A 24637-nucleotide genomic window follows, 5' to 3' on the forward strand; every position below is an offset into this window, starting at 1 on the left:
GCTGAGACTCATTTTAAGGGAAGGAAAGTAACACTTATTGAATACTGATTTCATGTTAGTCACTGGCAGGAAGTACTTTACACGGTTGTTTCCTATTCTTAGTAACTACAGAAGGTCATAGAGAGAACACATGGTACTGGTGCTTCTAAGCTCTTACTGAGAGGTATAACTTGGTGCATGCTTTGGATTGAAGGAGGTACAGTTTCTTTACAGTCATAGATTAAATATCTAGGGATCTTCTTTAGAAATATACATTATGTCTTATGTAACCGTAAGATCCAATTCACCTTAATAAATGGTATGAAGTCTACTGGACCTATGTATTGGGGAAAGACTAGAAAGTATCAAACCCAGATGAAAGCTGCCATTCCAGGATTGCAAAGATACCACTGATCTCAATGAAAAAAGTAGCTAACCATCTTAGGACTAGAATAGTCAATCTGAAAATCACTTCATTATGAAAAGGCAGGAAAAGATTAGGATTTATACCATCACTGTAATTTGCCAATATAACAAATATTATGTAGTAGAGATTAAATTATTTCTAATATAGGTCAGAAACACTTTTTCGGTATATTTGTGTCCATGACTTTAAATAATCACAGAAGATCGTATCACATTAATTACATTCATGAGCATCCACCACACATCAGCCCACAGAAACAATGCAGGAGGTGAATAGAGATATAGTACCACGGAGTATTGCTGGGTGGGTGAGACTGGCAGGAGCGGGGATGGGTAAGGGGCTGTAGAGTACTGAACAGGCTGTGAAGAGGACTGCAGAGGACGAACAGGCTAAGGAATAACAGGTTGGCAAACAATGTTAATGTCAGAATAAAACGTTACAAGAATTGCATAAAATGGAAAGTTACACTTTTCTGGCAGTAACTTAAACTACATTTACAAAGTCATCTTATACAACAATAAAGGGAACAACAAAAATGATGCTAAATGAAGAAACTGCATAGTAAAAATTTTTTAAAAATCCCTATGCTTTAATATACAATTGAGTAAATTTTTCATAAAAATATTTCTTCATTAGATTCACAGAAACAGGTAATTTAGATATTTTAAAACCTACTATTATACTATATATATATATATACTATATATACTATTATACTACTATACTATACTATTATATACTATTATAACCCCCAGGTTAAGTCAGTAAAAGCAAAATCACTCATTCTTACTTCCTTATTTGATGGAAGAGTTGCTATACTTAGCATTATGACAGTAAAAATAAAAGTAAAACTTCACCCATTATCAGATAATAAAAATTTATATACTACATATACCAACTGGCCTTTTTGATAAGGCATGATTAAGTACTCTTTGGGACCAAACTGCCTGAATTTTTAAAGAAAAATACACTGTGGGTACCATTAAGAATAACAGCCTAAAGAGTAACACATACATACACACACATACAGGCACATGCATACACACAAGCATATCTCTTCTACACAAGGAAGATAAACATATTTTTCTTACAACTAAAAATTTTTATTGAAAGAGTGGATGCTAGGAGCTGAAAAAGAAGTTACTTGAAATTTCTTTTGGTAATGAAACACTCCTGCATTTCAGAAAAATAAGTTTTATGTTTCCCAGGGATACTCAAAAACAGGTGTTATAAAAAAATGAAAAATGTTTTAATCATTTCTAAACCTTAAGGAGTACAGCTGGCCATCTATGCTAACACTGGCAGCTGACTTAGTTTCCCAGTCTTGGATTTATATTCCCTAGTTTATTCCAAAGGGGTAATAGGCATACTGGCTTGAAGACTCTCGTCATCCATGTTATAGGTGGCATTCAGGCTAAGTGACCTGTAGATAGTCATGTAAAGCCACCACTAGAGGAACCCAGGTAATTTTATCCAGTGAAAACTCTTACTTTCGGTTAAAATGTACATACATGAATCTCCCTCTGGACAGTATTTTCTAAAAGAATACTTTATAAATGCAAAATAAATGAACTGAATAAGACTGCCCAGGAAATAATCTAAATAAGAAGAAATTGTTCTGACAACTAAGATGTGTAATGATGAGTTGTATTTCTACCACAAAATCAATGTAAGGCTTATATCAGAATCCTACAAAAAAATCTAAAATTAAAGTAAAAAATACTACAAAAGGTAAAAGCTGAAAGATCTATAGAGCCACTGGTCCCTCACTAACCTCTTAATCAGAAATTAGCAAGCTTCCTAATGGATGACAGCACAAATCACACTCAGTGAGGTTCAGTAGCTCTAGAACTCCCAAAGTACTGGCTAGTCTATCTGTTATTAAGTCAGACAACTATTAAGACATAACTTTCTTCCAGACATCCTGACCTACTATGTAAGCGTCAGATGAAACAAAAGCTTTAGACTGCTGGGGGATAAAAGAAAGGGGAGTCCTATGAGCACCAATGGTATGAAATAATGTCTCCCAAGGTGTCAAGTAGTCATGAGACAAACGTGGGTGAGAACACCGGTAGATCAAAGTGAAATTCTGACACCACTTAGAAAAGAAAAAGCCTTAGCACTTCTTTCCCTACTTAAATTGCAACTGGCTGCAAAACAACATCCACTTGAAGTGATTGGTTTTAAGACATGTAGCCCATCTGAATGCTTTGGAAATCACAGCATTATTTTGTTTGGTTATGTGAAATTTCATGGGTGGATTATCTCAGTGAAAAAAATGGTTACTGAGTATCATTTGTTCATCAATTCTCTCTCCTGATATCTGATGATGTGTTACCTGAAACACCTGAGGCAATGCCAGGAAAATCAGCCATGTAGTTTGACGCATATCCTGAGATTCAAATCACAGTCCATTAAGGCTCTATTCCTAAAGTAACCTGCCTTCATTTAGGATCATCTCATCTTTGAATCAGACAAAATTATTTCTAAGAGATAACAGTCGGAAATATATAACCATAGATAAACCCTGAGACTTTTTTGAGTCTGCCAAACATTATTTCTACTGAATAAAATGAAAATCACGCCTATAAAGCTCCTGGTGAAATACATAGGACTACAAAGACAACTACATGACAGCATGATGAAGGAAAAACACTTCAGGACCAAACAAGGCAAGGCACAGAAGGCCAGGGAGGGAGTTTGTTTACAGAGTCTAACGTGTACCTGAGCGTTTGTAATCAAATGGGGCTGGGAAGCAGGTATGGAACTGTTTGGAAACAGTTTTAGGCAACTTCCTCTACATATATTTGTACTGCCTTAGAAGCACAGCAAAAATCTAGAAATCCTTCTACTTTATATCAACTGCCTTGCCTATTAGGAGTCTTCATTGCCAGAGGTACAATTACCGATACAAGTATCAAAATATTTGATAATCTTATCAAACTGTTCACACATTCTTCACCCTTGGAATACAAACAATATGACTTGTGAGCAAAACTAATGAAATCTCTCCAGTTCAAGTTTCTCATCATACTTCTTTCATACATCATCAGAAAGTATTCTGCAAGTTCTCACCAGTGGAATATTAAGATAGTCTAATGGGGAAAAAGAGGTACAACTAACTGTACAAACTGTCTTTGAGATGTTACATAACCTTTAAAATATAGGATAAAAGTAAAAGAGTTTACACTGGTATAATCAAGTTCCCCAAGGATGAATAACACACCTATAAGGGAAAAGCCAGAACAGGAAAGCGTATGTGTCAACTCTAAACATGTATACGAATTCAAGACATTACTAAGAGTGCTTCTGCGAATTCTAATTTGGAATGTTTTTGCCTCTCTCTTTCATAGGGTAGGTGGGATGAAGGGTACCTTATAGAACTTGAGCAACTCAACTCAGTCTTTTCTATCTTCTTAATCTGTTGAAACTTAGCACAACTTACTTTGCTCACTGGGATAATCTTAGTTTTGTTTTTATTAATTTCTTGCTATTGTAGAATGGGAGAACATACTCACCACACAGGCTCATAAGACACAAAATTTATTTCTTTCCAACATATATTCTGTATTTATTAGCTGAAAAATCCTGTGAAGTTAACCTCTCTTCCTTCAAGCAGGGAACAGGACATCACTGGTACAGAATATTAGAGTTCTAAAACATAGTTGGGCTACCCCAATTATAATTAGTGAGTTAAGTCTTAAATATGCAAAAGCAGATGAACTTAGCACTATATAATCATGGATATGTGCACCTGTGAGAAAATGTGATTAGCTGCTTGTTGTTGAGTTGGTGGGGGTGGCAGAGGTGGCTGTGGAGGTCCAGGCACTTGGGTTCTAACTGGTTGTTGAGTCATAGGAGGATTATACACAACTGGACTTCCGTCTGGGTTTATGAAGGGCTGACCTGAAAAATTAAAAGAGGAAGGAAAAAAACACTTACAATAGAGACTAAACATAGGTCATTCCATGCACAATTTATAACAAAATGTCTATAATCCTTATTCACAATCCTAGAGACCCAAGTTTCTGAAAATCAAAAGATTTTCTTATCAGGGGAGAGAAGTCTGACCTTACATGAGGTTATTTTAATACTCTTTATTTTTGTAACTTAGTGTAAATATGTAAAAATTATGCTGCAGCATTTTACTATAGGGGTGCTGCTCCAAAACCTACTGAAGTTATTCATAATACGTAGTAGTTTTTGAAAAACTCTGAATCCTGAAATCTTGCTCATGGGACTCAGGTACAGGATTGCGGTCCTGCAGTGCTGTTACACATTTTAGTTTTAATAAGAAATTCTTGACTTTGGGATACTGGAATATTATTAACTAGCCTGTAGTAGGTGGTGAGAAAGAGCTAATTTATAGACTGCACTGCATATACTTGATTAGTGAAATTAACAGTGGATGAAAATTAAAAATGGTTGACAGCTTCATATTTCAAATCATGGACTCGATCTATGCCAGAGTCCTTATTTTAAAAACTTCTAAAGTTGTAAATAAGTTTTGAATTCTAAAGAATTTTCTAAAATAATTTCTTCTTAATTCCAGTGAGCTTGATTCTTAGGTTAAGAGAGAAAACTTAAATATTGATTTTGAGGCTTGTTGTTATTGCTTACTAATTACTGGGGGGATATCCTAAGTGCCCAAGAAAATAAAGTCTATTCTCTTTTCTATACATATGCTCTAAACAACTTTTTTTTTAATTATTGAAAGTAGTATTTTTATTGTGGGAAAATAACCAAAAAATAGAGATCAAAAGAAAATAATCTTATAGGGCGCCTGGGTGGCTCAGTGGGTTAAGCCGCTGCCTTCGGCTCGGGTCATGATCTCAGGGTCCTGGGATCGAGTCCTGCATCGGGCTCTCTGCTCAGCGGGGAGCCTGCTTCCCTCTCTCTCTCTCTCTGCCTGCCTCTCCGACTACTTGTGATTTCTCTCTGTCAAATAAATAAATAAATAAATCTTAAAAAAAGAAAAAAAAGAAAAGAATCTTATAGTTATCAATTTAGATACCTTCTTCCATACTTTTTTCAATGCACATGTAAATAAATTCACAAAAATTAGTATTTTTCCTTATCCTATACATTATTTTACTTAAAAAAAAAGAAAACAAAAGAAGAGGACTGTGTGAAATACACTATGCTATATCCATTTAGAATGGGAGGAATATAGAAGAAAGTAAGATATTTGACTGAATAATAGTTTTAAAAATTGTTTTCATAATATCCTTTCTTCCATGGTAAATCCCTCTCCCCATTTTTTTTTTGAAACTTACGACATACAATAAAATAACTGTGGGGAGAGAAGAATATACTGCTCCACTGATAACCAGAGGAAAAGGGCCTTCATATTCAAGTAATTTTCATCAGTCTCTTGATGATTTAGTTATATGAAAACAAGTCATGCTGGGTATTTATTGCTGGTTAAATAATTATGAAAAAAATGGTAGAGAAGAGTTGGGTGGAAGCATGTTTTAAAAGTAACTTAAGGGGGTGCCTGGGTGGCTCAGTGGGTTAAAGCCTCTGCCTTCGGCTCAGGTTATGATCCCAAGGTCCTGGGATTGAGTCCCCCACCCCACCCCCATTGGACTCCCTGCTCAGCAGGGAGCCGGCTTCCCTTCCTCTCTCTCTGTAAGCCTCTCTGCCTACTTTTGATTTCTGTCAAATAAATAAATAAAATCTTTAAAAAAAAAAAAAAAAGTAACTTAAGGACTGCCTGAAAAGTTGGATATGTTGTAATGCTGTTCTCAAAAAGCAGAGATCACTTTTGGACACATTTAAAATTAAGACTACAATTCAATTTCAGGTTGATCAGTTAGCTGCTCACTCTGATTTCCTATTCAGTTGAACCATTCATATTATCAAAAACTAATGAACTAAGATGTTTTGAATGAAAAATAATAATAAACAGTACATTAAGTCATCTTTCCTGCTTCAGGAAAACAAGAAGTTTAGTAATATAATAAATCTGAAGGATAAGAAGATAATGGTTATTAAGGAAAAACTGAATTTCTGAATAGTCAGTTATTCAATTCTTATAATAGAAATAATAATAGTTCCAACTTTTGATCTTAAAAAAAGAGATACCAAAAAATCTGAAGGTAATGAGTTCCAAGCCATGGTCTTCTGTACAACCAACAAAACGAAAGGTTCAGGAGCACACTGAGACCCTGATACTCTCACCTGTACCTACCTTGCCCAACTACGACCATACTGATGTGACCACAACAGTTAGGTGTGAGAATTTCTAAGGAAGGATATCAAATGATTTATAAGATTGTTTTCATTATCTCACAAAATTATTGGGCTATAATACTGTGAATAGAGACCAAGACTTCATGTGAACTTTCAAAAGATCATATTTTCTATATTTGCTCATATTGCATGCATAACAAAACATATCATGACTGTAGTTTGAGTCTCTGAGGTTCAATTTCATTCTCTGTATGAGGATTTCACTTACCTAAAAGGTTATAATGATTATAAATAATGTATTTAAAGCCCCTAACACATTACATAGCACACAGTAAATGCTGAATAAATGAGAATTATTACCTAACTGCAAGAATAGGTGTGTTCAATATTAATTCATAAAGACTATCTAATTCTTTTTTCTAATAGTAATAATAATAATAATCCCCTTACCTTTTCCTCAGGAGAAAACAATTACCATATTCAGAAGAACAATTACTTATAGGTTCTTCCTACTTCATTACATAATGAATAAGCGCTGCTCACTTTCTCCTTCTTCATGAAATGCATAATATTTTCCCCAGGATAATTTTAATTTTTTTTAAATCAGGTAAAGATCTTTCAATGGTGGTTATATCATTTCTAGAAAATGAACTTTTTTTTTTTTTTTTAAAGTTATGGTTAGGCCATTATTTGGCCTAAAAGATGACATCTGGATGCTTCAAAGAGAAAAATGCTTTCTGATATAAACATGTCTTTGAACATTTTCTAGCAGAAATGTTTTATTAAAGTTCTAGGGAAAATGCTAATTACTCATGAAAAATAAAAAGCTGATAATACATATACAAAAAATACATTTAATAACACACATTCTTTAATTTTCAGTAACTCCTGCTATCTCAACTGAAATAAACACTTTTTTCTGGATACCAACCTGTTTGTGGGTTGATCAGAATACTGCCAGGTGGTATGCCTGCCGCTTCCAAGGGAAGCAAAAAGAAGCTAGTGCTAGGAGATGCGACTTGCCCATTTAGGCCACCATCAAAGGAAAGAGAGCTATGAGTGCTGACAGTTGGATAGACGACAGGTGCGCCATGAGAAGACTGGCTGAGAGCTGTACCTGGAAGAGGCTGCTGGATGTGAGAAAGAGAGCCCGTAGATGACCCTACACTACCAGAAGACTCAGAACCTAGGGGAGGAGTAATGAAAAATATGGATTTTTTAAACCTCATATAAAAGTGCAGGTTTTAAATATGTAACAATAAAATTCACATTGCATAACATGCGGTTACCACATAAAAGCATTGGGTATTTTGATTTACTGTATAATTTTGTTTCCCCTCCCCATCATGAAAAAGTTTAATACAGCAAAATGATCACATAAGTTGTCAGAGAAGTCATAGCCCACATGCAACTTAAGCAAGTTTATAACCCCATCAGCCACAGACAGCCACAAAAAGCACATTACCCACATTCCCCAAAGCACAAGGTTATGTACATTTTACCACTTTAGATTAATATACAGATTATAATTTTCTCCCAGGAAAAGAACAGAGCACAGCCAAATGCGCAAAACCTCTTATATCAGAAACCCCTTATCTATAAGAACACAGAAAGATTAATAGTGTAGGAGATAACAAAAATGATAAGTTCTCTATCAAGAGAAATAATCATGAAGTTTCACTGCAGAATTTCATTTTAAGCTCATAATCATAATATTTTCCTATAATGTAAAGTCAACTTTCTGTTTTTTATCATATCAAGGGACAAAGACAGCATGAAAAATAATCCAAGTACTAATATTAGCATCAGTTTAAAATTTATTTTTCACTCACTAAATTTGATAATTTATTTTTAGCTGTTTTCATTCCTGCAATCTTATTTCCTTTTCTATTACCTAGAGACTGAAAATGTCACTGATTTTCAGAATAACAGCAAAAAGTGGATAAAACAATCAAAGAAAAGAAAAGATTTTGAAAATGTATATAGTTAATTATGTTTTGAATAAGAGTTGACTCGGGAATGGAGAATTAATCTTTAATGAATGAAATATACAAATATGTTAATGTGTGATACACTGCCTTCTGAAGGGTAACTTCTATTTTAAGTTGTGCCAAATGAATACTGATACAAACTCTATCAAAAATAATTTTTCCCAGGGCACCTGGGTGGCTCAGTGGATTAAAGCCTCTTCCTTCGGCTCAGGTCATGATCCCAGGGTCCTGGGATCGAGCCCCTTATCAGGCTCCCTGCTTTGGCAGGGAGCCTGCTTCCCTCCCCCTCTCTCTGCCTACTTGTGATCTCTGTCAAATAAATAAATAAAATATTAAAAAAAAATTTTTTTTTTCCCTGGGGCGCCTGGGTGGCTTGTGGGTTAGCCTCCGCCTTTAGCTCGGGTCACAGTCTCAGGGTCCTGGGATCGAGCCCCACATTGTGCTCCTTGCTCGGCAGGAAGCTTGCTTTCCCCTCTCCCTCCGCCTCTCTGACTACTTGTAATCTCTATTTCTCTGTCAAATAAATAAATGAAGTTTAAAAAAAAATTTTTTTTCCCTATTAAAAGAGGTGATGTTTCTTTTCATCTCTGAAGATAATATAAATTACAAATAGTACATGATCTTAAATGTTTAAATTAGCAGTGTATGCCTAAGTGACATACTCAAAAATACAGTACTTTTTTTCTGTTGTGATGACTGAGTGGCCATTTTTGTAAATAAATGTGTATCTTGCATATGCATAATTTATATTAATAAAATTTACCTATCTCTAGCAATATTCTATCATAGACACTAAGATATTTTTAATAACCGTATTATGAGCTGAAAGGGTGACAAGGGCAATTCATAAGCCTCAATAATTTAAAGAACTGACTACAGATAAGGTTTTAAAAAAAAATACTTGGCTACCTTCAAATCTCTCCCTTTGATTGTTATCTGTACAATACCATATGTCTAGGTTAACCCAAATAGGCTAAAGATAGAGAGCCATTTTTGCTAACTTTCAATGCTTATTTAGGGATAAAAATAAAGATCTATAAAGATTCTAAGAGAGATGTGAGCTTTTATAGTACTGAATGCAGTTGGTGAAGGTGAAGAGAAAAGGTATGAGCCTAAATGTAAGGCATTATAAAAGCAAAGAAACTAAGAAAATGAGGATGCTACTAAAATTTTTACTCATTTACTATAATTACATCACATTATTTTTCCTCAGTTTTAAAATTCCTCAGAAACTTCTTGACAATTTTATTGATTTTTTGAATAGCAAGGAAGGACTTTATCATGAAAAATGCAATGAATATTTCATAGCATTAGCTGAAAATGCAATCAATGTTAAATAATCTCGGGTGAGAAACGAGGCCTTCCTATTATAAAGAAGCAATGAAGAATTTCCAACTACCTCTGGGGACTCAAATAACATGTGACATTTCACAGAACTAACTTGATTTAAGTTTATGTCACAACAGAGAATTTTTACTTTAACTGATGTTTGTAAATCTCTCTCCAACAGAGAATGAATCCTAATGTTGATACATATATTACCTCTTAGGTACTGCGGAGGTGCTCAATGCACTGCTGGTAAGAATTTTATGTTAGGATAATTGCAGAAGCCACAGGATAAATAAAGAGGTAAGACCACAACAGGGAAACTAATGGTTTGATTGCACAGTTCTAGACAAATATTTATACCTGTTTTTGAAAGCCTGCCTATGCTTTTGCTGCTCCCAGAACTATCACCTCTTGTCAGGACTGAGATTCCACTGAAGCTGCTGGCTTTGGTTACAGCAGGCTTGAAGTTTCGAAGAGAACTGTCAGAATCCGTGCTGCTCCAGGGTCGTGGTTCAGAATACTTCAGCTCGTTCTCAGTGCTGCTTTGATGGCTATTTGTTGATCTCCCTGAAGCATCTTTATTAACTCTGCAATTTAGAAATACAACTTTGAGAAGCTAGTAGGAACAAAAGGGGAAAAAATAGAGAAGATAATGCTTTGATTTTTCAATACAGCATGAAAATATGCTTCCAGTACCTAAATATCTGACGCCTCTGCTGGGTACTACTAGCATCCTCGTCTTGGATTCTGTTGGCATTTTAATAAGACATTTTAATTTTTATTCTTATTAGCATCAGTCAGATAGTTAACAAATGAATGTTAAAAATTCCCTCACCTTTTGTCAATAATATAATTCTCTTGGGAACACAGGGACTAGAAAGAAAGAATAGATGTAAAAAGTTGAGCTTTTGTCAAATACATCATGCATCTGTAAACCAATGATGACAATCAAAATTGTATGTAATAATATTTAAAAAGCATTACCCACCCTGCCCACAAAATCCAAAATGGTGACAAGGATACACATAAGTAATAATGAAATTATTTCTGGCTTGGAGGTACTATGCATTCTTTTAATAGATAAAGATCTTTCAACAGATCTTGAAGCCATTCATTTTTGTGGTACAGATTAAATGGAAATTCAAATATTCTCTTCTAAACAAGTGAACCCATTTTCATGATTATATATTAAAGGTATACACAAATCTGTAGGTTCTACCTTATTCACTCAACTAATACTTCGCTTAGCTGTGGTTTGGCTGTGGCTGTGGCAGTGAGTAAGGAGCTATACGTCAATGTAGCTCATAGCCAACCTCTTCTAATGCTATTAACTTAGGTCAGGCAACCACCATTCTTCCTTGTATTATGATGACAGTCTTCGAACTAGTTTTCCAGCTACCAACTTTCGCCCCTTTCATCCAGTTTAAACAACAGAAGACACAGAAGTCTCTCTAATATGTCAATCTGATCACGCATCTTCTCTTCTTAATAGCTCCCTGACGTTCTAGCACAGGGGATGGCAAACTATGGTCAGCCACCTGTTTTTGCAAATAAAGTTGTACTGGTACACAGCTATGCCCATTCATTTATGTATTTTCTAGGTCTGCTTACACATTAGAAAGGCAGATGTGAGTTGTTGCAATAAAGACTGGATGGCTCTAAAAACCTAAAAAACTAATTATATGGTTGTTTACAGAAAAAGTTTGCGGACTCCTGCTCTAACTAAAAGCCCAACAACCTTAACCAGCTTTCATGGTCACGTCATCTACTTCCTGCTTACTTCTCTAAATTTTCCTCACTTCTTGTCACCTATGCTATAGTCCAGCTTCTCTGAATCTTTTAAGTCCTTATCTGTCAAGTTCTCCTTTATCTCTGAGCCTCTGCTTGGAGGGTTCCTTTAGGTCTCCTCTTGGAACGCAACTCTCTCCCTCATGCCTCAGTTCTGGTTTGTGTTGCTTCTAAGCTGTGTCTTTTATTTTACCTTCATGTCTCTGCACATATCATATACCGTATTGTCATTACTTGGCTATTTATTGGGGCTAAGACTTCATAAACTAGAGAGAGAAATACATATAGTTTAGGCTCTGAGTATAGCAGACCGGGGCTAAAATCTCAACTGTGTCATTGTCTATCTACACAATCTTTTGCTATTTTACTTAGCCCCTTAGAACCTCAGTTTCCTTATCTGTAAAAACCAAACAATGATAGTATCTACCATATATAGGATTGTGTGGGGGAATAAATCATTTCAGTTGTTCATGGATATGTCCTCCAGGGCCTAATATAGCACATACTATTGGTGCTCAATAAGGTTTGCATGAATATTAACTGATAGTTTAATTTTAATGTTACTCTTTATTTTTATAATATTGAGGAAATTTTTATCTCTGGCAGTGTTAACACAGATTACCTGCATTCATATATCCTGGAATAATACCTAGTACTGTACAGAATAGACACTTAATAGACACTGGTAAAACCAAACTGAATCTCTTCTCAAATACATATACAAAATAATTAGCCACTTGAAAGATTTCTTTCATATAATCACTTAAAAATAGAAAACAGATAGAATACTAAAATTAATTGGTTTAATTTGGTTTTTTAAAAAAGTAGGTGTCATACCCAGTGTACAGCCCAATGTGGAGCTTGAACTCAGAACCCTGAGATCAAGACCTGAGCCTAGATCAAGAGATTGACTCTTAACTGACGAAACTATCCAAATGCTCCTAATTAGTTTTATTTTCGAAGAAGAAACAAGTTACTTATTGAGGAAAGTCTACTACAGAGAAGAATTTAGAGTACATGATTTTGTAGACTATGACCAAAGTTCTTAAAATCTCAAGTCTGTGAGAAGTCTGGAAGAAAAAAAAATTACACGAACTTTATACTCAGTGTGATATACTACTCCTATAGTCTACCTGCATGCAACTTTTGAAATATTTATATAACTGCTGCAATGTAGCATTTTATAAATTATTAAATTATTGATACGAACAAGACAGACCTCAATATTCCTAACAAGTGACTTTATACATAACAAATATGGTTACAAATAAATGATCAATAGATGATAGGAGGAATGAGTTCCTATAATCCAAATTAACATATACCTAATAGTGAGATCTAAATCTAAGTCAGTACATACATCTTGGGAAAATATTCGGTCTCTAGCTCTCTGGTATTCCTCTTCCCTTTCTTCTATAGATTTACTTCTTCTGTCATCTTTCAAACGTATTCTCATCTAAAGAAACAAGGACAATTAATTCTTGGGAAAATGACCTAATGGTGTTAATTCTTGCACCCAGAAAAAAGCTGCAATTGTCGCAGATTACCTGGTTATCATCTTTGTCAAAGCTGGAGTTATCTCTCTTGAGGATATATCGTTTCTGAAAATCTTCACCTTTATCATCCTTAATATGTTCATTGAATTTCTGATCAGGTCTAAAAAAAAACCCCAAAGGAACAGAAGAGATAGTACACATTACTTACAGAAAAGTTAAATACAACATTTTATGTAAAGTAATCAAAGCAATAAAAAATTACCACTCACTAGTGCCACTAATAATTAATACTTGTGTTACCTCATTTACTCTTCATAACAATCTTATGAGAAAATATTAAGTACTTTATGTTATGATTTAAAGGCCATTATGAAAAATACACTGTGGGCGCTGGAATCAGACTGCCTGGGTTCAAACATTCAGTTTTACCCCTTTAGTTGCTTCAGGATGTGCACAAGTTACTTAAACTTTCTGTTCCCTAGTTTCCTCATTTATAAATTGAATTAAAGTATACCTACTTCACAGACTTGCTCTGAAAAGGAAATGAATAAATACATGAACAGCACTTAAAACAGTAAACACTCAACAGAAGTTTGTTATTATAAATATTACTGAAAAAAGACAAAACAAAACAAAACCAAGGTTCCAATGGCTTAAGTAACTGTCTAGGATCAAGAGCAAGTGTATGACAGAGCCACAGTTGGAGTGCTGGTACGTCAGACTCAAAGTTTATTTATCCTTCTGCATTGCCTCCTCTAAATTAAAAAAAAAATTCAAAGAAAAAGAAAAAGTATATGTTACTTCATCTTATGTTCCACTCTTACAATACCTGGTTTGGTGCGACATGATTAAAAGTAATAAAATATTCTGAAGTTTAATTACCTAAAACCTAATAGGCTCATTCAAAATGCTACCAAATTACCAAGAATTCTTAATTATAACAGGGTATATCTTTGTTTTACACTACTGGAAACAGGTTAAAAAAGAAACATTTCTTTTTTTGGGGAAGTTAAAGTTATAACCTCAAAGAATAATTATGAAATCATAACAATATATTAAACGGCTGATTGGTCTTTTCTCTATAGAAATGTTGTTAAGTTCCAATGAGATCCAGAAGACAGACATAAGGTTATGGTCTGTGGAAAATTAAAACTATGTAAAACTTCACTTTCTAAAATATACTATCAACTTCAACAAATTTATTTAATATTCTTGTGACTTAATAACATCCTATTTAAAATTGGAATTAGTCTTTTGAAATACATGATACATAAAAATACATTTGGAGGCACAAAGTCTAATTGAACTCGAGTAGCTTTTTATATATAGTTTAAATATATATTATACAGTGGCATAATATATTGTGAACACCCTAAGTAAATTTCTAAACCAAATAAACCTAAGTAATGACATCTTCAGCAAATGTGATCATATATATGTCATTATATATAATAGTCAAGTAACTCTGTTGAATATTTAACATAGTGAATTTTTAATAAAGCACTGTTTCTACATTCTGTCAAATTATGCAAAAGGAGATTTAAAAATAAGAATTATCTAAGTAAGCTGAAGAAATCTGTATTTTAAAATATACTCAGATAAGTGAAACAAAGAGATATCCACACAGAACTATAGACATAACTAGGAAGAACAATAAAAAGAGTAAAAACAATTTCATGACCAAAATGACAAGAAAAAGATTGCTTTCTTTAGTAGGAGTGTGAAAGATTATTATCTATTAGTTCTGAAGATGGCAGTATGTTGTTACTTCTGTCATGATTGCCCTGCTTAAGTTTATCAACTATTTCTATAGCTGTTCGAAGTCATTTCTTATTGAAGGAGTCTATACTTGGATTAGAGATTCTCATTCCAAAGTCAACTATAATGTTTAACCTAGGGCCTGGCAACTTTTCTAAGAGCAGCTGGATTCCCACACCAAATAGCATTGGCAGGCATTTCAGCTAACCTTAAGACTGTCTTACCTCTCTTTTATTGATGCCTGAAATTACTGCCCTGCAATCGCCAACTTCCCGCTCCATTGAGACACCCCAGTGGACACCGGGTTGTTGACATCCACAACACCACTGGTTCAAGGCTGGAGCGGGTAATTTGCCTATGAGGAAAAGGTAAGTTTGCATTTATTCAATGTGGAGCAGATCTCTAAGGTTTTCTGATTTACAACTTTCTTCATATTCCAGGAGATATAAAATAAGAATACAGTGTAACTTCAATGATCTGAAGGTCCAGTTATAATTATACTACTGATCCATTTTTCTTTAAGTATATCATGATCATCTGTGTTTAGCTCAGCTTTTGATGACTTTGATTAAGAGAATCCTAAAGCTTTCTGACATCATTCGTAGCATTCAAATAACCGAGGTTACACTGTATCGAAAACCTTAGAGAATCATCAGTCGAAATGTTAGACAAAATGCCTGCTAATGTACATGTGGTTGGGTATCCAGCAGCTCTGAGTATTGCTGAAAGGTACTGGTTAAATGAATTAGACTTCTATTCACCTTCATTTCAGGTCGTATCTTATGGTTACTTGATCTATGATATAATGAATTGGAAACAGACTAATTGAGGATATTTTTAAAAGAATAAGGGACAAGTAGAGGAAAACTAAATTAGATTCACATTTGCAGTAGGTAAAATATAATCTCTAAAGAAAGACAAGATCCTTTTCAAAGACATCTATCTTCATTAATTTAATTATAGGAACAAACATTTAAAACTACTAGCCTCCACCACCGTTATCTATTTAGTTGACACAATACTATATGAAAAGGAAGAAAACCAAGTTTGTTCAAGTAAACAATATGGCAGCTATAAGAGTAAAGGCCATTATAACAGAAGGGATATGAATGAATTAAATACCACCATGACAACAGAATGGTTCATAGATAAGACCCTAAGAGAAATACAGCTTCAAGAAAAGCATAAAAATAATTAATTTTTAGCATTATCTATGTTGTCAGAAGCTGACTGCTGCTCATTCCCAAAGACCCACTGCTGCCACATATAAAATTGATAAAGAAAATGCTTCAGATGGGCAGATTACCACCAAAGTATAAATATTAGCTGAATCAGTTGCTTTAGGATTAGTTTTACAAATAGGCAAAAAAAGGTGCTGTGTACAAAATTTTAGGTGCCTTTGATTGGGCCTTTTACTTCCAAATAGCTGCACTGATGATATAATTCAGTAATACTATAAAACTTTTTTTTTCTTCTTTCTGAGCTGTCTCTCTTTTCCTTCCTTCCTTCCTCTCTTTAACGTGTAATGTATTGTTTGCCTGAGGGGCACAGGACTGTGAATCATCAGGCTTACACATTTCACAGCACTCACCGAGCCCATACCCGCCCCAGAGTCCATAACCCAACACCCTATCCCTACCCCCTGTCCTCCCAGGAACCCTCAGTTTGTTTTGTGAGATTAAGATTCTCTTATGGTTTGTCTCCCTCCTAATCCCATCTTGTTTCATTTTTTCCTTCCCTACCCCCTACAACCTCCTGCCCTGCCTCTCAAATTCCTCATATCAGGGAGATCATATGATAATTGTCTTTCTCTGATTGACTTATTTCGCTCAGCATAATACCCTTTAGTTCTATCCATGTTGTTGCAATTGGCAAGATTTCATTTCTTCTGACGGTGTATAGTATTCCATTATATATGCATATACCACCTCTTCTTTATCCATTCATCTGTTGACAGGCTTCTAGGTTCTTTCCATAGTTTGGTTATTGTGGACATTGCTGCTAGAAACATTTGGGCGCATGTGCCCCTTTGGACCACTACATTTGTATCCTGAAGTAAATACCCAGTAGTGCGACTGCTGGGTCGTAGGGAACCCTATTTTCAACTTTTTGAGGAACCTCCATACTGTTTTTCACAGTGGCTGCTCCCGCTTGCATTCCCACCAATAGTATAGGAGGGTTCCCCTTTCTCTACATCCTTGCCAACATCTGTCGTTTCCTGATTTGTTAATTTTAGCCATTCTGACTGATGTGAGGTGGTACCCCATTGTGGTTTTGATTTGTATTTCCCTAATCCTGAATGATGTTGAGCACTTTTTCATGTGTCTGTTGGCCACATGTGTCTGTTGGCCACCTAGATGTCTTCTTTGCATAAATGATTGCTCACGTCTTCCACCCATTTTTTTTTTTTTTTAAAGATATTCTTTTGTTTATTTGACAGAGACAGAGAGATAGAGTGGAAACACAAGGAGGGGGGAGTAGGAGTGGGAGAAGTAGGCTCCCCGCTGAGCAGGGAGCCTGATGGGGGAATCAATCCCAGAACCTTGGGATCATGACCTGAGACGAAGGCAGATGCTTAATGACTGAGCCACCCAGGCACCCTCTTCTGCCCATTTCTTGATTAGATTACTTGTTCTTTGGGTATTGAGTTTTTTGTTTTAATTTTTTTTATTAAAATATAATTATTAACCCAGGGGTACAGGTTTGTGAATCGCCAGGTTTACACACTTCACAGCACTCACCATAGTACATACCTTCCCCAAGGAGTTTGATAAGTTCTTTATAGATTTTGGATACTAGCCCTTTATCTGATATGTCATTTGCAAATATCTTCTCCCATTCTGTCAGTTGTCTTCGTTTTGTTGACTGTCTCCTTTGCTGTGCCAAAGCTTTTGATTTTGATGCAGTCCCAAGTTCGTTTTTGCCCTTGCTTCCCTTGCCTTTGGAGATCTTTCTACGAAGATATTGCTGCAGATGAGGTCAAAGAGATTGCTGTCTGTGTTTTCCTCAAGGATTTTGATGGATTCCTGTCTCACATTAAGGTTTTTCATCCATTTTGAGTCTATTTTTGTGTGTGGTGTAAGGAAATTGTCCAGTTTCATTCTTTTGCATGTGGCCGTCCAATGTTTCCCTCAAGGATGTTGATGGATTCCTGCCTCACATTGAGGTCTTTCATCCATTTTGAGTCTATTTTTGTGTGTGGTGTAAGGAAATGGTTTCTTTCATTCTTCTGTATGAGGCCGTCCAATTTTCCCAACACTATTTGAGGAAGAGACTGTCTTTTTTCCACTGGACATTCTTTCCAACTTTGTCGAAGATTAGTTGACCATAGAGTTGAGGGTCTATTTCTGGGCTATCTTGTTCCATTGATCTATGTGTCTGTTTTTGTGCCAGTACCATACTATCTTGATAATTACAGCTTTGTAATAGAGCTTGAAGTCTGGAATTGTGATGCCACCAACTCTGGCTTTCTTTTTCAAAATTCCTCTGGCTATTCAGAGTATTTTCTGGTTCCATATAAATTTTAGGATTATTTGTTCCATTTCTTTGAAAAAAAAAATGAATGGTATTTTGATAGGGATTGCATTTAACGTGTAGATTGATAAAACTATCACTTTTTAAAACAAGTGGGTGCTCTTAAAAACTTTTCCTCAGTCAATTAAACATAGCTCAGAAGGGGGATACAACATTATGGATAATACTATATTAGCCAACAGTCCCAGTTTCTTGAGATTTGTAGGATTAAAGAAGCAAAATCAAAGGTTGAAAAGATGATAAAATGATGGGAGATTAATTGAATGGGAGGGTGTCAAAATCTGCCTTAAATAAATTTTTTTACACTATGTTAACTGACTTGAATTAAAACAAAACAAAACAAAACAAGCAAAACCCCATCAAATTTGCCAAAGACTGGCCACAGCTATCTAAAATACATTAACTAAAAAATCCAAGTGAATGGTTTTCAAGTATCAGTGATACGACTTCTGAAGTTTTGTTTTTGCTTTTTTTCTTTAAAGATTTATTTTATTTATTTGACAGAGAGAGATCACAAGCAGGCAGAGAGAGAGGAGGAAGCAGGCTCCCTGCTGAGCAGAGAGCCCGATGCGGGGCTCGATCCCAGGACCCTGAGATTATGACCTGAGCCGAAGGCAGCAGCTTAACCCACCGAGCCACCCAGGCGCCACCTGTTTTTGCTTTTTAAACCAGTCCTCATTGACCTGCTTTATTTTAGTCTAGACTGGTTCATTTTGTATCTAGTACACTAAAAGAAATTTTATGTATTTTTTGGCCCTATCACATAAGGTTACTATAACATTTAATTAGGCTGCTAAAACGTGGAAACCTCAGATGAAAAGGTGCTGCTGAAAGATAAAGTATGGTCACATAAGTACTTAACAAATGCCTACATTGTTGATACTTACATTCTTGTATTACTAGTTTTGTTTACTATGACAGACTTTCCACTCTGATCAACATTGTGGTCTAATCCAAAGTAGCGGCTACTCTGTGTAATAGCATCCTATGGTAAGATGTCATTGGGGGAAATTTTTTACGTGGAGACCTAGAAGTAGAAGAAAAACTAATTTAGTAAATCAAGGAGCACCATGGTGACAATTTGTTTTCTTGTTAAATGTCAGGACTTACTCATTATTACCAATGAAATCTAATATTTTCTTGTTCCAATTTCAACAGCATCATTCTGTCCCTGAAACAAAAATATGAAGGCTCTTAAATATAAAACTTAACACTGAAATAATCATAAACACTGAATTATTATGACTAAATTTTTCCCTAAAAACTGCACTTTGAAGACTATGACAAACTTGATGCCAGAATATACACGTGACTTCTAAAAAAGTAATGTTTAGGAAAAAATAAAAGATGACCTTTTTTTTGTTTAATTTTTTTTTAATGGAAAATTTCATACATACACAACTGTAGGGAGAATTGTGTAATGAATCTCAATGTAGCTTTTACCCAACACCAACAATTACCAAACATGTGACCATACTTAAAACATATATTTTGATCTAACTATCACTACATTAGAGTCTGTTCTGTAGAAACATGGATAATAAGAGCATATTAATCTTTACTTCCTTAATAAAGCTGAGAAATAGCAGGAACACAGGCATCTTTAGTTAGTTAGGCTCATGACTTTGTTATCCTCAACTCTATAGAAACAGTACTCTAAAGAAAATGCAATGCCAGTAACAACAGGAATACTCCTATGGGAATCGAATGCTAGTATACAGATGGAATTATGGCAGAGAAGTATGAATTACATTACTAATTCTAACTCAGAAGGAGAAGCCTTTTCAAATCATCAGATGAGCTTGTACTATACATTTTTAAGACTTTGGAAATTTTTGCCACAAAAATAAAAATGAACCCAAGGCTTTCAATATGAAAAATAAATAAGGACTCTAGGGAAAACTGGCATGTGCTCCATTAGACCACTAGGGTCCTATTTAATGTGCATATGCTGTAACGAATATTAACAGTATCACTACTCCCCAAAGGACCTCCTTGCTCACATACTAAGGACATGGCTCAAAGCAGTATTCTTGGGCTCACTGGAAATTTCCATGTGCATGTGAAACAAACAAACACTCTGAGAATTTTCAAACTAGAAGTAGCTTTACAGATCATTCAGTTCTAGCCCTCAATTTTTAGAGATCAAGAAAACTAGGCCAAAGGTTAATGTTTGCCTCTCAAATAAACAATACAGAGTAGAATCCTCTAATAGGACAGAGGATGTGGTGCTTTTGCTCAAGCTGCTTGAAAGTCTATACTACACGTCAGCACTGAGTTTGACCTTCCCTCTAGATTGCAAAGAAGTCTCATAAAACCAAGTAATATGACACACACACACATATATAATAAATATTTAACATTAGTTGAAAACTGAAGAGAAAATATGCCTACCTGGTGACTTTAAATCCAAAGCTGAAAACATGATTACATTTTAACACGAATTCTAGCAACATTCAATTCTGTCCCAAGCCTGGTTCACCTTTAGTATTCCTCATTTCAGTAAGTGGCACTATCTTTCACCCAGTATACTGTACTAGAAGCATCTGTGGTCTGCTATAATCCTTTTCCTAAACCTCCTATGCAGTTAATTAGTACTGCAAATTTTATCAACCTTCTATTTTTTCTTCTGTTTCTCACTGCTGCTAACCTGGATCCAAGCAAGCAGGATCTCTGGCTTGACTACTAGAACCATAGTCTATTGTTTCTCTCTGTCTTCCCTCATTCCCACCTTATCTTTTCTACCTGAACATCCGTAACATCTTCCAAAAACACATGTGTGACCACATGTTACTGCCTTGGTTAAATATTTATGATAGGCTTCCCACTGCTCTTCGGTTAGAAATAAGCATCTGGGGGCGCCTGGGTGGCTCAGTGGGTTAAGCCACTGCCTTCGGCTCGGGTCATGATCTCAGGGTCCTGGGATCGAGTCCCGCATTGGGCTCTCTGCTCAGCAGGGAGCCTGCTTACTCCTCTCTCTCTCTCTCTGCCTGCCTCTCTGCCTACTTGTGATCTCTGTCTGTCAAATGAATAAATAAAATCTTAAAAAAAAAAAAAAAAGCAATAAGCATCTGTAATGGGGCCTACATTCATCTACCTCTTCAGCCTCATCTTCTGTCTCTTAATCATAAAACTGTTATCGTTTGGCTTATCTCTGTGCTTGCCAAGCTCCTTCCTGTTTCTGGTTACCTGAACATGCTGTTTCCTTTGCCTTGAACAACTTCCTACAGTCTTTCTTAGAAACTGTTTCTTTCACACTTTTCTTTAAAAGCATTTATCAGAATTATCATTGTATATTTATTTGGACTATATAGAGGAGCTCAACAAATGTATCTGCATGAAATATGTTAATCAAATTATAAAGTCTTTTGATATAAAAGATTCATAAAAACTTTTAATGTATTTTACCTGAAATTTTTTAGGGAGGTTACGAAGTTTTTAATTCAGAAGGCTCCCCCCACAAAAGGACTTATATAACTGTAAGACCCACTTTTCATCTAACCTTTTGAGTACGATGTGTATTGAGATGAAATAATTCTAAGTTTTCTGATGTACTTTATATATATATAGTTATATATATATAAAGTTTATATAGTTATTTTTTTAAAAAAGAAAGGAATCGGAGACAGGAAATTTATTAAGCATTCATGAAATAATACTTTCAAGTTGGTCTTCTGTTTCACAGGTAAATGCGAACATGTAATAAAGGTAGTAGATTAATCACTAATAAAGCTAATATGGAGGTGAAAACACAGAACTGGTAAAATAAATTATACCTATAAAAATCAGGCAAGGGATACACAAATGAAAGGATGTAAAATGTGGTATCATATACATAAAACATGGGGGAAGGAAGTAAAAATTTAGTGCTTTCAACGTGTTCAAACTTAAGCGACCAACAACTTCATATAGACTGCTGTAGGATGTTATATATGAATAGAATAGTAACCACAAATCAAAAACCTACAATAGATGCATACAAAAAAAGAGAAAGGACTCTAAGTATAACACTGAAGAAACTCATCAAACCGTAATGGAAGAGAGCCAAGAGAAGAAGAAAAGAACAGAGAACTATAAAACAACCAGAAAACAAGTAACAAAATGGCTAAAACTACATACTTATCAATAATTACTTTAAATGTAATGTAAATGGACTAAATGCTTGAATGAATGGATTAAAAAAACATGATCCATGTATATGCTATCTATAAGAGACTAATTTCAGACCTAAAGACACACGCGGACTGAAAGTGAAGGGATGTAAAAACATTTACCATGCAAATGGAAGTGAGGAGGGGAAAGGTGTTGGAGTGGGAGGAAGGGGGAGGGGAAGCCAAGTCAGGAATACTTGTACCAGACAAGATAGGAAAAAAATGGTTTCCTGTTTTTGAAGAGTGGGCAAAAGATCTGTGAAATCTTCTGCAGGGAATACATTGCCACTGAAAAGAAATTTCTGTTGTCTCCAGGAAAGAAAAAATTCTAACAATTATACTAGCCACTAATAAAAATTCAGGCTTTTTTTTTTCTTTCACAGGTGTATCTATGGGCTGCAGAGGATTTTTTACCTTATCTGGACCATGTACTATTTAAACCAAGCCTCCCTATTTAGTGTACTAAACTTTTAGTTACTAAGAAGTATAACTTTTTAGAAAAATAAGGCTGGTAATCTTCCTAAGTTCATAAGATTTACATCTCCAGCCTTTTATCCACTATAGCTTAGTACATGCTTCCTGTAATATATAATCAAGGTTAGATATTTTTGTAATGATTTTAAATTAAAAATTAATAACCTTTAGAGAAGCAGTGCATATAGGACTCAAACTAATAGGTCCACAAATGACTCATCCTAAGCCATAAGGTTTAGCACATGAACCTCAAAGTAGGCATAGTTGTTGAAATTATTGTTTAGTCTTTTAAAGGGAACCAAGGTATGCTGTCTATTATTTAAAAAATAATAAGAATAGGGATCTCAATCAAACCAATCAATAAGCTATTACCTAAAGCTAAAATGAAGGGGCATCAGTTTTTTACTTATTAAGTATTCTAGCCATTTTATCAGAAATAACTTTAGAGAAACTGTACATAGCTGGTATACTAGTGGCAAATAAAAAAACTAGAAAACAATAATGCTTCTATATGATCACTCCTTTCCCAATATTCCTTATGAGCCTGGCCAAACATTTGCAACAGATAAGAAATAAAACAAACATTACTTCCAATAAAAGCAATTTTAGAAATTAAAATAGAACCATTATATGATATTCTCCAGAGCAAATCACATTACTTTTAAAATATCCCTTCTCAGGATTAATCCAAAAGTTTCTCCCCTTTATCAGTTATGTAACACAGTTGCCTGTATTATACCTATTTCTTCACTACATGTGGAATTTACACAAAATGGGTATAAAATAAATACAAAAATAGGTAGAAGATTATGTCACTGAATATAATTTCTATCAAAATCAACTTTAGGTTGTTAGGTTCTAATTCAGCAATGACTAGCTTAGCCCCTGCAAATAGTTTTTGCAATAAGAATTCCAGATAAATTAGTTTACATTGGGAGCTAAGTTTATTTATTTGGTTGAGAATAAGCTAAAGATTTAATGATTAGAAGAAAAATTTTGAAATGAAATGTTGACTGAATTTTTATATTACTAAAAATAAAACTGCTTAAAATCTAGAACTCTGAGCAATACTGAATCTTCAAAGTTTTAGTGGAAACTTGCAATATTTACTACTACTTCTGTACCATGTATATCTGGCAATTGTGTGTTTCACTGAGAGAACACTGAGTCATTAATTAAGTAAATCTTATTTCTCACAAAATTTAACATTCGCTCCAAATATCTAAATCACATCGACATTACTAATAACTTATACACCAGCCATTACATGAATTATTCACTTATATGTTTATATAAATATAAATGCATACAAGAAAAAAAAAAACTACTGATACATGCTACAACATGGATGAAACTTGAAAATATTATGTTGAGTGAATGAAGCCAGTCCACGAAGGCCACATACACATAATTTCATTCATATAAGATATTCAAAACAGGAAAATCTATAGAGTTATAAAGTATATTAGAGCTCAGAGCATAGGAAGGTGAGAGCTAAAGAATAGAGGGGTTTCT

The 24637-nt window shown here is 34.8% G+C and overlaps 1 protein-coding gene across 1 annotated transcript in view; it reads right to left on the reverse strand.

Annotated features, from left to right (window-relative positions):
• The window catches only part of R3HDM1 (R3H domain containing 1), a 203944-nt gene that overhangs the window by 84554 nt on the left and 94753 nt on the right, over positions 1-24637 (reverse strand). The window contains 11 exon segments of the mRNA XM_032353828.1: positions 4161-4312; positions 7533-7787; positions 10282-10508; positions 10618-10668; positions 10757-10794; positions 13070-13165; positions 13257-13365; positions 19385-19460; positions 19463-19524; positions 19608-19633; positions 19635-19668. Coding sequence (XP_032209719.1) covers positions 4161-4312; positions 7533-7787; positions 10282-10508; positions 10618-10668; positions 10757-10794; positions 13070-13165; positions 13257-13365; positions 19385-19460; positions 19463-19524; positions 19608-19633; positions 19635-19668 — 1126 coding nt within the window.

This window comes from Mustela erminea, chromosome 8 (assembly GCF_009829155.1).
Source record: "Mustela erminea isolate mMusErm1 chromosome 8, mMusErm1.Pri, whole genome shotgun sequence".
Taxonomy (NCBI): Eukaryota; Metazoa; Chordata; class Mammalia; order Carnivora; family Mustelidae; genus Mustela; species Mustela erminea.